The sequence below is a fragment of the Mizuhopecten yessoensis genome, unplaced genomic scaffold (genome assembly GCF_002113885.1).
Source record: "Mizuhopecten yessoensis strain PY_sf001 unplaced genomic scaffold, ASM211388v2 scaffold10985, whole genome shotgun sequence".
NCBI lineage: Eukaryota > Metazoa > Mollusca > Bivalvia > Pectinida > Pectinidae > Mizuhopecten > Mizuhopecten yessoensis.
In genome coordinates, this window is record NW_018408820.1 from 1,844,814 (window position 1) to 1,863,246 (window position 18,433).

The window sequence follows — 18,433 nt, forward strand, 5'->3', positions numbered from 1 at the left end:
GGACTAAACCGGCAACTATTTTTGTTGACCTTTGTCCATGGAAGGTCCCTGCAAAATTTCATTGAAATTGGTTCAGGGGTTTTGGAGAAGAAGTCGAAAATGTAAATTGTTTATGGACGCACGACGGACGACGGACGACAACGGACAAAAGGCGATCGCAATAGGTCACTTGAGACTTTGTCTCAGGTGACCTAAAAAAAAAACATTTTTTTAACGAATGCTGAGAGATTCCTTAAGATTCATTTATACATGTATTAGTCTATGTTCAGATTTTAAAAGCATTTTCCGAACTGAATCTCAATCAAATTGTCTGCTTTTTCAATAATGTACATGTACAGTACATAAAGAAAATTCAAAATGGGATTAAGTCATTCATCCCTGAAATTTCATAATGAACTATTCCAACCTTTGAATTGGAAGAGTTCTAATGAATGTGACTTCAGGGATGAATGAGTTAAGGTATGTTTTAACAATTTGGAAAATGCCTTCAATCAATCATTTTTCCTCAGAAAATAAATTTTGTTATCTGATAAGACATAAATATATTTTGTGAAATCGATTAGTTCCTCACCTCTGGTCAAACTCCCATATACAAAATGAATCAAAGGGCCATAACTCTGTATATCATATGGCATGAGGCCAATTTCAGTATGTATGACTTGGCCATCCTAAGATGTACTTTCACTTTCATGTAGAATTCGGCACTCATGTGTCAGACAGTGTATATAGGATATCCCTCAGACAAAGTAAAATCACAGTGAACAACAGGCCATAACTCTGTACAAAGTCGGACATACAGCCTGATTTTAGTATGAAGCACCGGACCATACCAAAAGATATTTACATGTGAAATTTGGCAATAGTACATGTAGATTACACAGTATCCGAGATACTGTTTTCTTGCACCTCAGACAGAGATATCCCACGTCATACCCCATGCTAGATTTTTCTAACTCGTCCGATCTGTCTTGTACCTTTACGTGACATTTCACGGAATGTTTACACTACGTTGTATTCATCCGCGCGTTAACTGCTTGAAATTGACAATTTGCATTATAAATGTTCTGTTTTGTCGTTATATGTATACTTTTGATGTTGTTAGATATTTGAGGTTGTAGATAAAATAAAATCTACACTTTGAAATACGTTGAATTCTATGTAAGGACGGACTACATTTTTACGCGGAAGCATTTAAATGTAGCTTTAGTAGTGAAGAGGTCATTATCATTTGAGGCCCAAGGCGGGATACTTGTAGTTTTTAGCAAATTTGAATGGTTCTTATAGTCTCGGACTAAGATTCTGTAACATCCCAACCTCGGCTTACGCCACGGTTGGGATTTTGTTACAGAATCTTAACCCTCGACTGAGATAACCCGATCTCACTCAGTTACAGGTAAAAGATTTTATTAAACTAAACATACTTATTTTTAGTGCACTTGAATGTTTGCGCATTATCAAATTTTAACAGTTTAGAGCATTGATGACAAAACATATGAAATCAATGACAATTTACAAAAACATTGATCAGCACTATCATAATTTAGTGCAATAATGCAAAAGTGGAAATTCTCAGGTGTTTAAATATTTGCTTTGTGACGCTTTCAACCAATTTTCATGTTGAAATCTTTGCATTAGTAATGGTTCAAGCTTATGTATCCATAATCTGTTTTTAAATATTTATGAGGATATTTTCATGTTGATTATCTCAATGCATTAAAAACATTAAACTTTTCCACACTGCAAAAAAATCCATTTTTTCAGTAGTTAATGTGCAAAAAGTGCTAAAATAAGACTGCCGCTAAAATATGGTTAGTTTATATTTACCAGTGTTTTCGCAAAACATAAAAGCTGGGGTTAAAATCAGGAATGAATCACAAATTCTGAACCCCATTATGTAGCAAGCCTTTAAAATTTTGAGGGTCAAAAGTCATTTTAGGAGATGATATACCTCCAAATTGGAGGTAAATGAAACCCTGTTTACAGTGCCCCCCCCCCCCCATACAAACTGACACATGGACCAAGAAAAAATCTTGGTACACCTTAACCTCAGTACAATACAGTACAATGATATAACACAAAAGTTTACAACACTTTCAAATCAGTATTAGTAAAATGTCTCCATATCATCATAATTATTTAGCAGGTTATTAATTAAACTTGTAATAAATGAATCCATAAACAAGAAGATATATTTATTTTGATATTGTAGAAAAATACTTATAGTACAAAAAATTGTTGTTCTTGACTAGACTCTATTGCAAGATAGCAAATTAAATTCATCGACATTTTTAAAAGTATTAATAATGATAATTACGACTAAATATATAAACAATTAAATTATCTAGGTAAAACAAATCCTATCAGTTTAAAAAAAAAAATAGTAATAATTTGAGTCTCGATTTCGTGATTTAATTTGTAATGCTTTCTCTTTACCTTTTTCTACATGTTATTTACACTGATTCAATAAATATATATAAAGCCTGCAAATTATGGTATCAGACTTAAATCATGAATAGCATAAATATAAAATATCTATAATATTGCACACAAACCGTACTTAAATATATATCAATTCACTCTGTAAACTGCTTTAAATCAGAACATTTGAACAAAGATTAATCTCTACGGCTTTCACAATAAAAGGTGGTGTTTTATTTTCACCTTTCTGATTGATATAATTTTCGCCCACCTCTACGTGTGAATGATACACGTGTCCCATGTGGGATACAGGTTTTCCAATACTTGCCCATAAAAGATAGGAATTGACCCGTGAAGAGATAAACCTATCTTTCTCGAGGGAAAGACAGCCTACACGCGCTATGACGTACATCACGACATTATAACGTATCGCCGACAGTGTTTAGCTGATGAATGAAATTATTGCCACCAGGCAAGTCCTCCAAATGACGTTGGCGTTTGAAATAGTTGAGTTCCATTGTTTTAACTGTTAGCTTTTTCTATTCCAATCAGGAGATGTAAAAAATTGGGACGCCATTTTCTACTTCAATAAGACCTGTTTCCCGATAACTAATACATTGGACTATATTTCTCCAGTTTTATCAACGAAATACTTAGTGCATAATTGGGACGCCTTTGTCTATTTGGCATTGAACGTGTCTGACCATAGCCACCTGGCAAAGCATCGTGCTACACAGCCAAAATCTTACCCTTGGGTTGAGATTTCCCTGTCCATGCACCACAACCCTGTCAGATTCTATTAATCTATATTGATGCACTCAGTGACCTGTATTATTATGATGGTCACAGCACTCAGTGACCTGTACTATTATGATATCACATCAGATGACAAGTTTTATTATGACGTCACATCCAAAACGTGTCAAAACGTCGTTTGACGGACTGTAGCAATTACGCCATTAGCATGGGACACCACCTCAAGAACACAAGAATGGTCGTACTAAGCTAACTTGCCCTTTAATTTTAAGGAGAGTGACTTCCCCTTTCAAGTTTTTCATAGACTTTGTGGCCCTTTTATTTATAATTCCTTTTTAGCTACATTGGTAAAGTTGCGGCTTTGAATTGTAAAGGTCCTGGGATCGACCTCCCTATGCTTTTCTGCTTTAAAAAAAAAATCCATTTTCGAACTTTCAAATTTCAAACAACTGTAATTTGGCAAAATGTATCCCAACATGTGATTTTTATGAAATATTTCTCTTGGAAAGGATTCGAAAACATATTTTTCACAATGGTGACAAATGTAATAATATACTTCAACTTGACGGTACTTTACCTTCTACTTTAACCCTTTCACCACTGTAGACCATAATGGACTCATCCAGATCAATGCATGGTAGAGTCTTCTAAAGTTAAATAGGGGTGAAAGGGTTAATAGGAGACATCAGTTTGTTTTATTTTAAGTGGGAAATATTCATTTGTTTTCTTTTCACAACTATTCAACCTTGGGCACAATATTAATTCAATTCATGGTCAACAATTTCGAAATTTGTGAAAAAAAAAAAAAAAAAAATTGTGTGTTAAATGAGCAGAACCTCCAATGGGAGGACGGGTTCAATACTTGGTGAATGTTTTCAAATAGCAAAGGGTGAAAAACTTATTGTACATGTTTCTGACCTGACAAGGAAATCTATAAGGTTTTCCAGTCTGGTATATAAACAAAATGTACTCGTTTCAAAGCACATACATTGTACATGTATATCGGCAAATCTAATAATTTTGAAAATATCTCCAGGAAAGATTTGGCGCAATTTTTTTTCAATCATAAATTTAATCCTTGATTTGGTGAAGGTAATGTGACCTCTTCATAAAACTTCACTACTTTATCATGAAAACAAAATCAACTAAAAGAATGATAGATTATAGGCGATTGATAATGATTCTTTAAATAAATTTTACCTGAATTAAAAAACAATAATATTGTGATACCAAAAAAATCTCGTTCCATTGATCACTGATTGCCCGAGACGTTCTGTGGACTACTGCCGTTGTTATCTGCATTTTGATTGTCTGTTGGTGAATGAATCTGCTGACCTGGTGATCCCTGATTGGATAGCTGAAATAGAGAGTACGGTGGAGGCTGGGGAAGGCCACTGCTGCTAGGCTCGGAACTACCTGAGGAAGAAAACAAAACTTTTATGAAATTTTAGCTGGTTGTGGCTTCAAGGGTTCTTATCCTTATAGCGATCAATGCCTTTTTGAATTACAATAATCTTTATTCCTTGGGCAATAGACCTTCTTCATAGGGATTAGGGTCTAGATCCTAAGGGAGACAACCTGTACAGTTTATGTGGACGTGGTGTAGACATTTTTTTATTGTTACCTGACTCGCTATATAAATGCATATTAATCAATTTCGACTGTTTCCAAGACAATATACCAAACGAACTATAGCTAATGTGTGCTACCATAAAACTGTTGACTGGTCACGTGAAACTGTTGACTGGTCACGTGTTAGGTAATTGAACGCACCTATAATTACAAGCACCCCGATGATCAAGCGTTTTTGGTACTGGATTGTTGACGGTCGTCTGTCGGTAGATCTAAACATCAAATTTGACATGGAACTTTTTGTTTTTCATTAGTCAAGTAACAAAACAGTTCATCTGGTGGGTCCAAACTCCTCGGTAAAATAGTTTTGACTGTTGACTGATAAGGCATGAAACAACTGTATATTGTGATTAGTCTATGTGGACGTGGTGTAGACATTTTTTTATTGTGATCTGTGGCAAAATCGATAAAAACAATGGAGGGAACTTGTTAGCTAGCATAGGAATACGTCCACACAGGCTGATATCTTGTACAGGTGTGTAATTTTTACACGTGCACAACTCGATCACTGCGCAGCCACACACTGACCACTACAAAGACTTTTAAGAGTTTTCAAAATAAAGTAGCCCCTGACCCCTGTCAGACAGGTCCACACCTAATCTGAATGAAGACCTCTGTCATGTATTACTGTGACAAGTGCTAAGTATACTTGCACTTTGTAAATATTGATAGAAAAACTAAAACAGTGAACAATACATTGCCATTAACTCATTCGCCGCTGAAGACACATTTGAACCCTTCTAAATCAAAGGTTTGAATAGTTCATTATGAAATTTCAGGGGTGAATGAGTTAAAATACTGACACTGTTACAAACTCAACACCTTGATTACTTCTGAACACAAAGAATTAAGAGAGATTTTCTTTCTCTTACCCTGGAAAGGTATATCCACAGGTTTACTGGTGTGAGATATCCTTGGATTCCCCTATTCATAACAATGGTATGATGTCACGTCAACAATACAATGACGTCACGTCAACAATCCATCAATGTCACGTCAACAATACAATGACGCACGTCAACAATCCATCAATATCACGTCAACAATACAATGACGCACGTCAACAATCCATCAATGTCACGTCAACAATACAATGACGTCACGTCAACAATCCATCAATGTCACGTCAACCCTGAATTTAGCTTGTAACGTTAACATTGCACTATGTATAAAATACATAACAGGAGAACACACTGAGTAAGAGAAAAAGAATCAGTCATCCCATTGAGGGTAAGATAGGGGAATCTCATCCGGAGGGGGAAGATTATTCAGTTGCCAAACACTCGGCTTTGCCGAGGGGGAAAATTCTTTAGTTGCCAAACTGAAGTGTCTTCCCCCTCGGGAGATTTGTATTGCAAACATTCATTTATCACAATCAGCATAATGAATTTGCCTTTAAATATTAAAAGATATTCATAAATTTAGACTTGTTAAAGCTATTGCTGTTGATTCAATGCTTTCTTAGTAGGAGAAAATCACTTTTGGTGTTTCTAGACGAAATAGATTTACCCTCGATATAATGCCACTCGTTTCATTTGCCACCTTGTTTACTGCCAACATATCTCAATGTCCCTATTTTCTTGTTTTCTTAAGAATTCCTTTATACATTTCCCTCACTTTATTGCCAAACCCCTTTATAATGATATCTCTGGACAAATAATGGCAGTATAACGAGGTTTTACTGTACACCTAGTGATTTACTGACCTGAGTTGTGTGGTGATACCTGTTGAGTGCCCGGGTATGGTGGCAGCACTAACTCAGACTTATGAGCGGGGTATAAGTCTGGCTGCATCATCACCTGTAATAGATTTAAAATCGAGATTGAAATTAAATTGTAGATTGCAATAATTAAAGAATTTATTACAACTCTGGCTAAGTCATCCAATAATACTTCCACATCGATCTGTATATTTCAATGCGAAGAGTATAAAATCTCGCAAACAGTTGTAGAACGACAGAAGTTCTAACATCTTACAGCTGAGTAGACAAGTAAGGAGATTGCAGTATTTTATCTCTGAGTAAGGAGACTGTAAGTTTCTTATCTCTGAGTAAGGATATTGTAGGTATCCTATCTCTGAGTAAGGAGATTGTGGTGATTTATCTCTGAGTAAGGAGATTGTAATGTCTTATCTCTGAGTAAGGAGATTGTAATTTCTTATCTCTGAGTAAGGAGATTGTAGGTATCCTATCTCTGAGTAAGGAGATTGTGGTGATTTATCTCTGAGTAAGGAGATTGTAATGTCTTATCTCTGAGTAAGGAGATTGTAATGTCTTATCTCTGAGTAAGGAGATTGTAATGTCTAATCTCTGAGTGAGGAGATTGTAAATGTCTCATCTCTGAGTAAGGGATTGTAATGTCTCAACCCTCGGGGAAAGATTTTAAAGCTGCCAAACATAAGAATCTTCCCCCTCGGGTTGAGATTCCCCTATCTCTCCACCAATGGGGTGAGAGATTCTATTAGTATCATATCTGAATAAGGAGATACACTTTGTAGTAAGTGTCTTACCTCTGGGTTAGGAGATTGTTAGAGTCTTATTAATATGTAAGGATATTTCAGGTGTCTTGTCTCTGAGTAAGGAGATTGTAAGTGCAATATATCTAAGTAAGGAGACAGTTATGTCTTATCTCTAGGTAAGGAGATAATAGTGACTTATCTCTGAATTATGAGATTTATGTGTCTTATCTCTATGTAAAGATAGTTCAGTAGTCTTGTGTCTGAGTAAGGAGATTGTTAGTGTCTTATCTCTATGTAAGAATATTTCAGGTGTCTTTTGTCTGAGTAAGGAGATCGTTAGTGTCTTATTAACTTCCGACTCTTATCTCTGAGTAGAGAGGTAGGTATGGTGCCTTAACTCTAGGCATCTAGGTAGGGGTCGTAGTCTTATCTCTGTGTATGTAGGAGATTGTTAGTGTCTTATCTCTATGTGAGGATATTTCAGGTGTCTTTTGTCTGAGTAAGGAGATCGTAAGTGTCTTATTAACTTCTGACTTTTATCTCTGAGTAGAGAGGTTGGTATGGTGCCTTAACTCTAGGGGTCTAGGTAGGGGTTGTAGTCTTATCTCTGTGTATGTAGGAGATCGTAAGTGTCTTATTAACTTCTGACTTTTATCTCTGAGTAGAGAGGTCTAGGTAGGGGTTGTAGTCTTATCTCTGTGTATGTAGGAGATTGTAAGTGTCTTATCTCTGGATGGTAAATAGAAGTTGTGGAGTAAGGAAGAGGGGATTGAAATTTCCTTATCCCTCAAGTCACAAAGGTTGTGATGTCTAATCTCTGAGTAGTCGTAGGTTGTTAAGGTCCTTTTCTCTCAAGAAGGAAGCATTAATTGGCTAATCTCTGAGAAGGGAGGCAAATTTGAAGTGTCTTATCTTTGTGCAGTAAGGAGAAATAGATGTATAATCTGTAAGTAAAGAGGAAGATTAACAAGTGTTTTACCTCTGAATAGGGCGGAGGTCGAAGATTCAGCCCAGGTCTGACGTATTCGCTGCCAGTGTAGCCAAAGTTCGAGTGCGAGGATGGCAGAAGGGAAGGATTGTTGCTGGTCCCACTCCTAATGGTGCTGGGCTGGCGGGAGCTTCGGCCCCCCTGTGAAGGCACTGTCACCCCACACACCCCACGGGACCGTGAAAATCTCTGGCGCTGTTTGTAGTACCCGCAGCCACCGAAACAAGACATGAGGACAAACAGGACAATGAACCTGTAAATGTAGGCCACACATCAGCTACATACATATACTGTTAACGTTTGAAACAAAATCATATGCAAATTCCAAATAGTCTCATCATGACTCCAAGCCTGATGGTTCATAATTAGAAGATGATTAATTTGGAAATTTTAACAAATTTTACCTGGACATAACCTCAAATGAGGGTCAAAGTAATAAAATTTGATAGACCTTCTCCCTGCCAGCTTCAGGCAAAGTAACCTGATTCTCTAGGGCCCAGGGGTTGACACTAACACTAGTCCGCTAGTCCTTGACTAATAGATTTCAACAACTTAACTGGTCCTTTGGACTTGTGAAAAATATTATTATAGTTTAAAAATATTTCTTTTTAAAATATTGAAAACAGCTTAAAATAAGATGTACTGCATGAAAATTGTCAAAATTTTCCTAAAACTTCACCATATTTTTATGGCAGTAATTATTTTATTTCCCCTACAGTCGATTACTATTGATTTTTTGTGCAGTAGATCGCGATGTCTCCTTATCAGGAAATCTTGTACTAGTTACATTGACGAAGGACTAGTACATAATCTATTCAACTAGTCCTGTGGACTACTTAAGCAAAACAAGTGTCTAACCCTCAAAAGGCAATAGGCATTATGATTTTTGAGAAGATGCCTTAATTCTCACCTTGTTAAGTTAACTGGACAAATATCACTTTTGTAGGCCACAAATTTCATTAAAAGCTATTTGAACATTTCAATATATCTTACCTATATCATCTTGAATGTATTTTAGGTTAAACAATTTAATTAATTTAATTTGTTTTATTTTAGGCATTAAGAATAAACAGACTAATCTACAGTCTAAATATTCACATCAGACCCTTATGGTTCTTAAAAGATGTTTAAAATTCCTGACACATCTGATGCCATGGGATGTTGTCTAAAAATGTTTATATTTAGAGCCCATCATATAGTTATAGCCCTCCCCCAAGACCCCAGGTCAATGTGTATCAGCTGCCCATTCTTGAGTTTAAATTTTGCTCATTATCATCTAAGAATTACTTGGTATTGGTATGATGGTGAAATTATACTTGTTAGTTTTAGAGGAGAAGTCATTGGAAGTTTTTTCACTGTGACCTCTTATGGCCCTGCACCTCAGGCCCCTGAGTGGCCAGCTCCTTTTTGAGCTCAATCATCATATTAAGTCATTGGAGGGGGGAAGGGGAGTTAGCCCTTTCTCAAGTATAATTAATTTATCATTTTATTGAATTTCATGTTAAAATCCTCCATTGTTTTAGTGATCATTTTATTTTTTTGCATTCAGACTCTGAGACAGATTATGCTAACCCGTTAACCCCTTTGGGAGGGGGGAGTATGCCCCTTCTTGAGTATAATTTTTGTATTCATCTAAGGATAACTTAATATGGTTTAATGGGGAAAATACATTGTACAGTTTCAGAAGAGATGTCATTTGAAGGTTTTGCACTCTGTAATCCCTTATGACCCAGCTGACAATCGGCATCCTTTGGGAGGGCATATAAGAGGGCATATAAGCGTCTTCTTAAGTATAGATTCTGTATTCTCCAATACAGCTTAATATGAAAACACCCAAGTTTCATCAAAATCTGGCAAGCAGTTTTAGAGGAGAAGTCAGAAATAGATTTTTTTGTGTTTACGGACGACAAATGAAACGCAATCACAGTAAGTTGCCGTGTGACATAAAAAGCTGACGCTGAATGGACACCAGCTTTGTACCAGGTGAGCTATAAATAACGTAAAATTCCAACGTATTTTATGGATCATTACGCTAATTTTAAGTTTGCCAGCAAATCACTTTACGAATAAGGAGAAAACTATAACAGTTAACACATTAATACATACCAGAAGTACCAAAGGTTGTAAAAGGACACTCGAAAGGAATAAGCATGGTTATGACGATTATCATGTCCGTCGGCACCATAGCAACAGCCACCTGGACAACAGGTCTTAGGATAATCACACCTGTAACATAATTAGTTCCTACAGTCAGCTGTAGATTGAGATTTTCATGTGTTAATATGCTGTTATTGATATATAGATCTGCCATGTGTCAATTATACTGTACATCAACAACATGTATCAACTTTCAGGGGTCAATAATGTTATCAAACCCATCAGCTGCGGATGGGTGCGTTATATTAATCAAGATATCATTGTATAGTTACTGACTTCAGGTGAGGTTGATACAATGACCTATGAACCTGGGTGGATATATTTACTATCAAGTCAATAATAACGCTGTACAGCATTTTCAATAATGGTGGTTACAAAGGTATATTCATCTCTGTACCATAGTTTAAGTGTATAAGTCCTTTATAAATAGGTCTGTGATAAGTCTACATAATCGAGTCCGAAGTTTTATTATCATTGAATATTGATATATTTCAATTCATATTATTGCTACGATAAATTATATACCTGTATGGGTATACTGGGTAAAACTACCAGTAGTCTGATTTGAATTCAAACGACACTTTTTGTAAAATGTTAAAACAATAAAAAAAATATTTTCACCTTAATTAAGGTAATTAATGTTTTGACGAACTTGTATGAAACTGACCTGAAATTACTGTATCTTATACTTAAAGCTGACAGTGCAAGTTAAAAAGCTTTCAATTTGTATGGGGGAAGATCTCAAAACCAGAAAAAATATTTTGAGATTTTTTTTTAATCTCAATTGAAAGCTTTTTAACTTGCACTGTCAGCTTAAAGTACAGGCTAAATTTGCTGAAAGTCTTCGTATATAGCATAAATAATTTATAAAGTGAATTTTTATTTTTCAAGTTTGGTCAAAGGATGACGTTAATGTTGGAAACCATCAACTAATTAATAGACCACAGCTGATGGTTTGCAAAATCCCTGCATGTCAATTATGCAGGGATTTTGCTCAAATCGACCATACTCTGTGAACCATACCAAGTTATCATTACAAATGACTGGCGGAGAGACATGTAAAATGCATGAAATTTTTGAATGGCAATTAAGGCAGTGTTTCATAAACATGAAAATTTATAACAAATGCCTATGTGGAATATCAGAAACAAAAAAAAATGCACAGCCAGCCCAGGATTCAAACCCGGGACCCACCAAACTCTAGCTTATAATTTTGAAGTTTAGGAAACACTGCCTTGCCAGGAAACAAAAATGTCCCTTTCAGGAATTCACAATAACCATGTTTTACTCAGCCTGTATATCACACGTTGTAAGCTAAGGTAAACAATTATATGCTAGCTTGGTCACAAGTCTAGTATAGTCCTATGCTAATCACTGATCAGGACCCTGCATTCAAACATTTCATGCATTTTACATGAAAGTGTGGCAGGTTTTAATTGTACATAGGATTAAGGTCGCCTTCTAGCTTCAAGCTAGAGGGAATTTCCCTTTAGCTCAGTGATAGAGCGTCCCACTAGGAACCTGGAGATCGAGGGTTCAATCCCTGGTGGAAGCACACTATTCTCTTTCCTGTTACAAATAGTGTCCCTTGCCCTTCCTGTGGTGACAGGGAGTTAGAACCTGGGTTGTGGTGTTCGAGGTCGAACACATTTAAAAAGGGGGAGTAGTGTGGCAGGTTTTAATTGTACATAGGATTAAGGTCGCCTTCTAGCTTCGAGCTAGGGCGGATTTCCCTTTAGCTCGGTGGTAGAGCGTCCGACTAGGAACCTGGAGATCGAGGGTTCAATCCCTGGTGGAAGCACACTATTCTCTTTCCTGTTACAATTAAAGCAATATTTCTCTTTCTCCCGTTACACTATATATAGTGAACTGATATCTCTTAGTCCTTACCAGGTGCAGGTGTTCAAATTGTCATCAATATATTTACACGTATAGATTAACAATGGACAAAGAGCACCACCAATACAGTTCTATAAGGATCTCAGGGGACACACAACTATACTTTGGTTGTGTTTCTGTCCAATGTCCATACTGATGTAGTAGGACGAGGAATAGTGATGAAGATAGTACAGTCGCTGGGCCTCGAACCTGCGACCATTTGGCTCTCCAGCCCGATGCTCCACCACTGAGCTAAAGGGAAATTCCCTAGATCTGACGCTTGTAAGGCAACCTAATAAATGCAATTCTTTTACACTATTCCCACCTTTTTCAAACACCAACCCAGGTTCTTTGACTCCCCGCCAAGGGTTCTCCTACCGTTAACGGGGAGGGTCAACGGCACCAATTTGTAGTAGGACGAGGAATAGTGATAAAGATAGTGACGTTGCTGGGCCTCGAACCAGCAACCTTTGGCTCTCCAGCCCGATGCTCTACCGCTGAGCTAAAGGGGAAATCCCTACAGCTGACGCTTGTAAGGCAACCTAATCAATGCAATTCTTTAACACTGACAACTTCTCCCTGGCCTTATAACCAAATAAATGGGCAGTCTAGTAGTGATGGGCAATCGGTGTAAAATCATTAATCGATAATCGGTTTGTAATCGGAAATAGTAAACTGATTGATGATCGATTGCATAATCGGTTCATACTTTTATGGACACTACCATAAACATCAATAGAAAGAGTTGTTAACTATACACTAGGTTTCGTTCTTTTATTATGAAACGATTTAAAGCAATTTTTATGCAGTTATATCAATCACATAGCAAAAATCATCAGAATATATGACTTTCAATATTTTATTTACATTGAAAACATTAATGAACACTTTGATTTAATGAAGAACTGATTATATCAATAATGAAATTTGTAATTAATAATCGGAATAGGAAAGGACAAACCAATTGATTTTCGATTATAATCGATCATCAGCCCAGCACTAATGTATAGGTCACTGAAACCTACTGAACTATATGACTGTGAATTAAGATTTTGCTCAACTATCACAAACTTAGTTATCTGATTGTGGCAGGTTTTAATTGTACATGGGATTAAAGTCACCTTCTAGCTTCGAGCTAGAGGGAATTTCCCTTTAGCTCAGTGATGGAGTGTCTAATAGGAACCTGAAGATTGAGGGTTCGATCCCCGATGGAAGGACATCTTTAAATTCTCTTTCAAACCTGTTACAAATGGTGTCTGTGAACCTCCCAGTGGTGACAATGAGTTAGATCCTGGGTTGTGGTGTTCGGGGGCGAACACATTTAAAAAGGGGGGAGTAGTGTGGCAGGTTTTAATTGTACATAGGATTAAGGTTGCCTTCTAGCTTCGAGCTAGAGGGAATTTCCCTTTAGCTCAGTGGTAGAGCGTCAGACTAGGAACCTGGAGATCGAGGGTTCGATCCCGGGTGGAAGTACACTTTTCTCTTTCCTGTTACATATGACAAATTGTACTAACACATTACCGACAGAGTAATGATGTTACATGCCCGAGGATTAAGAACGCCTGTAAAAATACATTCATTGGCCATCATTTGGTCTTTCCTACTTAAACCTACATGTAGAGCTATACATAATTAATTTGTGAAAAATCCATTAGATTTGTTTTTCATTTGCGGCTATACACAACAGTATATTGATGTGGCCTCCACGCCTGTGTACTATATATATATGTGATAATTACGAAAAGCATTCTGGTCACTGACCACACAAGTTGATATATATATTGTCTTTGACATAAACCAAAAACCAATCTACTACTGAAATGTATATACATTTCAGCAGTGGATTATATGTAACAGGACGGGGAAAATGCTCAGCCAGACTAGATGGACACTCTACGAATTGAGCTTTACCTGGTCACTGAAATAGTAAAGCTAAATATAAAAGCCAGGGAAAGTGAAATGGATGACCAGAGGACTATCGCCTGAGAAAGATGAGAATAAAAAACTTAAGTAGCATACATATTTTTTTTATTTTTTGTTATATTTCATTTGCATGAATGATATTCAAACGAGATACAACAGTACACCAGTCACCTTATTTCCAAAACAGTGACTTATTGAGTGAGAAGAAAGATTGGAGCTAGGCTACCAGATTTTCCAATTTGTACCTGGATTATTTTTGACTGGTAGCCTGTAGCTATAGCTATGCTAACAGCCCGCCAAAGAGAAGCCAGTTTAGATCCCTGTAAAGATATGCTTCAAAAAATATGGTTCTGAACTGTATGGATATCGGGAGGGAAATTCAATTGTTTCCAAGTTATGACCCAGGGATGAGTCTTCAAGAATGGGGCCAGACCCCTGAGCTATCCTAGTAGCATGGCCATATTCGTCTCTTCATACCTAGCAACTCTATATATCATATATGGTTTTAAATTAGGGATCTCAACTGTTTCCTGTAAATTTTATGATCCGGGTACTTAATTCCAAGGCGCAGAGCCAGCAATTTACTTAATTATTGGTGTATGGTGGGAATCACATCTCTGTCCATGTCATGTTCAAGGACCTAGCACGGTAAGTCCACAGGGATGGAGATCGGTCAAAAGGTCAATCCTAGTACATGACTTGTTTTTCCACAATAGTCAATGTTTACATTTAATTTACATATGATTATAGGGTGGAACTTCAATTGTTTCCAAATTGGCGCTTTCCCCCTGACGTGGGCGAGCACAAACCTCCAAGCTAATGTTGGTAGCATGCAGGGGTGTATATGTATACATTTTCCGGTTAGAATGTGTCGGTAGCTTTGGTATAAATATGCCATTTAAATTGTTTACGGGCTCGCAGTGAGTACTAATTGCTGTTAATCAACATTGATGAAGTTTGTTTCTTAATTTATTTGAACAAAGTGTTTTTACAGTCAAGCACATTTTAATGCCATAAGTTTAATAGCAGTAATTATGACCGAGAGTAAGCTGCTGTTTACCGTAGCACTGCGTCTAATATCTATCAAATAATTAAAGAATATATGATAGACTTGTGAATCTTAAGAAATTTCGAGGTAGGAGATATTTTTGTGTAGGATTTACGTTGTTGGGACCTATGTTTCACTTCAGGATATCCAAGTTTTTCGAGTTTTCAGAGTTCGAATTATCAGAGTTTTTATTACTAAGATTAAGAAGAGTTTTGGCCGGGACCGATGAAATACTTCGAGTTAAACAGGGTCTTTGAGTGATACGAGTTCGAGATAACGAGGTTTGACTGTATATATATTTCCATTTGCTCTGTATTGCCACTATATAACCTTACCAAACAAAATAGAAAGATATCAGATCATAGTTTTCACATAATTCTCATTGGTGCAGTGATCATGATATGAAGAACATGTGTGTTACGTCGTGACTTATAAATGACGTCATTTTGACCGACGTCACTTTATTAAGTGTATTATTGATGTCACCAAAAAAATGTTGCAATCCACATTCCTCAGGGTAACCTACGTATTCGTGCTACCGGATTAAAAAACCCAATTGATCAATGTAACTCGCAACAATTTATGTAGTTATGTTGATGATTTTGTGTTTATTTCCACGAACTATATTTTTTGCCATTAACGGTCGTGTGTACTCATGACGTCACAAGAACCGGTCCCATTGACAGCGCGAAATTTGACTTTGAAATGCGATAACAGGTTGGAAATATAGGAAAAAAACTCACAGGATTGCAGACTTATTAATCATAACGCGCTAACGTTATTCAACTTGTCTGCAATCCCGTGAGAATTATAGGACAATAACTTTCGAAAGAAGGCAGTTTAATGCTTAAATAATATATAAATATATTTACTACTGATGTTGAGCATGGGGTATATATTGTTATAGGGTGGGGATCTCATCTTACCTTTGGGATAAATCCTTTTGGAAAATGTGTATTCATCTCTTCCTGCAAAGTGATTGTATAAGCAGAAATCTCAACCATTTCCAAGTTACCACCCCATTTCACTATTGGACCCCATCCCTGTGGGTGGGAACAGATCCCAGAGTAAATACTGGTAGCATGTATTTGTGTAATGATGTCAGGTAATGGTATAAGATTTATAGGGTTTCCAATCATGTCTCTCCCTATAGCTAGCTCTGCCGTAGTGGGGGGCCACAATATCCAAAATGGTCAAAATTAATACGGATACAGTTGAGATCCCTATCCTTCATTGTACATTGTATAGCTACACACATAATAGAAACAGATCTAAACCCTATATCTAATGAAACATGAAAGACTTACAGCCCATCACTATTATATCACAATGGTAGCCTTATTCCTTTGTGTCTTAAATATCGGCTAACAAGAAATACATTATCTAATATATCAAAGTGTAAGAGAATACTTATATATTGTTACAATTAACCCTAATTAAATTCCTCACTTTTCGCCTGTATCACTGCAGTACTGTGTGTCAGCTACAACCTGAAATTAAATAGAAAATTACATTAGACAACTACAATTCTTTTGATATGTTACTGTACTGTATTATAAACGTTAATTACAAAATATCATATATATATATATATATACATTTATTTATATATCTTTAATATACAGTATTAGCAAAATACATCTACATATATATATATATATATATATATACTGGAGGGTCATCTTTGCTATTAAAATAACACATATCCAGCACATGTCTTGTGATTTATTTATTAGTAACAAAACAGCATCCGCAGCCACAGGTTGGTTTATATAGCTGGAGAAACAAGTCTCGTCTTCATCATCACACCGAGTGATAGTGACGAAATGTCAATAATTCAAGTGAATTTACCTGATTGACGATTTCCACCAAGAAAACAATCCATGTCACAAACTGAACATCACAATTTTTAATCATTTTCCACAAAGATCAGAGCATAGGTCTCCTCTAAGCTGCAGAAGACAGTTCGTTTTCACTCTGTTTCGGTTTCACAATATTTCTCGACACTTCCGGACATGCTCCATCAACCGTGTTTGACGTAATCAATATGCTGCTGCTGCTGCATAGGACCAACGCTCGGCAATTTCCGTTCAAGTATAAGTGACGGGAAAGGGCGAAGTGATCCGATTGGAGGATCCTGCTGATTTCCTATGATTTGTGGAGGCGCAATTTTATTGATCAGGAAGTAAATCTTCTCATTACGTATTAGGACACTAAAACACGTATCTCTTTACACTACATACATACATATACATACATACATGTACGCACACATGCACCCACACATATTACACACATAAAAACGGGGGAAAATCTATGTAATTCCGCGAATAAAGTCACGATTTATAGATGGTTGACCCTTACTTTCCTTTGTGTAATAGTTTCCAATATAACATTTTATCACTTCGCTAATTAGCGTTAGGGACCTACAGTAGATGTATAAACACGGACTTTGATAGCAAACTAATCTAATTCCGTGGTGTAAAATAAATTAATCTTTGCATGTCAAGTCACGTTCCAAATTAAAGGTCAGATCAGAGACATATAAAGCCATAAGTAGTATATATATGTCTCTGTTCTGAAATTGTAACAAATCATTCAAAAGATATTTCTCTCATAAGATTTACATAATTTTCCGTGAAGCAGCTTTCGAGATATATAAAATATATTTTTTACACTAAAACTCTGGTAAGAAAAAGACAAAATAGTACCACAAACACAATTTCTCATTTCGTTCACGCAGATACGTATATATTAGGTAATATATACGTCTCTGGTTCACGATACATTTTGCAATAGCAATAGCGTCACAGTTGGAAATAAAATAAAACGGTCAAAAGATGAGAAAATGCGTGAGATATAGAAGCAAAACATGCCTCTGACCTTTAATGTGGCAAGAGAATGTCTACATGCATGATCACCTCGTATCCTGTTGAATTCTCTTAAAAGATCTGGCGCAATGTCTTATATTCGACGATGGCGTATCCTCGTGTTTAGTGAAACGAAAATACCAGAAGGAATCGAATTAACAATGAGAAGGCAACAGAGGCACGGGAAGTGATGAACATTAGAAAAGCAGAGTGTTTTGAATAGTGGACAGTGTTACTAGTGCCTTCTGTGTCGGAGAAGATCACTACCACGATCTCAAATTAAATATCTTCAAGCTATGACCTCCC

The 18,433-nt window shown here is 36.5% G+C and overlaps 1 protein-coding gene across 1 annotated transcript; it reads right to left on the reverse strand.

Annotated features, from left to right (window-relative positions):
- Window positions 1-4,172: 4,172 nt before the first annotated feature.
- On the reverse strand, window positions 4,173-17,425 carry LOC110464361. The gene is made up of 6 exons (XM_021519546.1): window positions 17,109-17,425; window positions 16,707-16,747; window positions 10,358-10,477; window positions 8,243-8,504; window positions 6,512-6,605; window positions 4,173-4,590 (listed from the first exon to the last, which is right to left on the reverse strand). Exons 1-6 carry the CDS (start codon window positions 17,172-17,174, stop codon window positions 4,427-4,429), a joined length of 747 nt encoding a protein of 248 aa, XP_021375221.1. The 5' UTR covers window positions 17,175-17,425; the 3' UTR covers window positions 4,173-4,426.
- Between the last annotated feature and the right edge of the window lie 1,008 nt (window positions 17,426-18,433).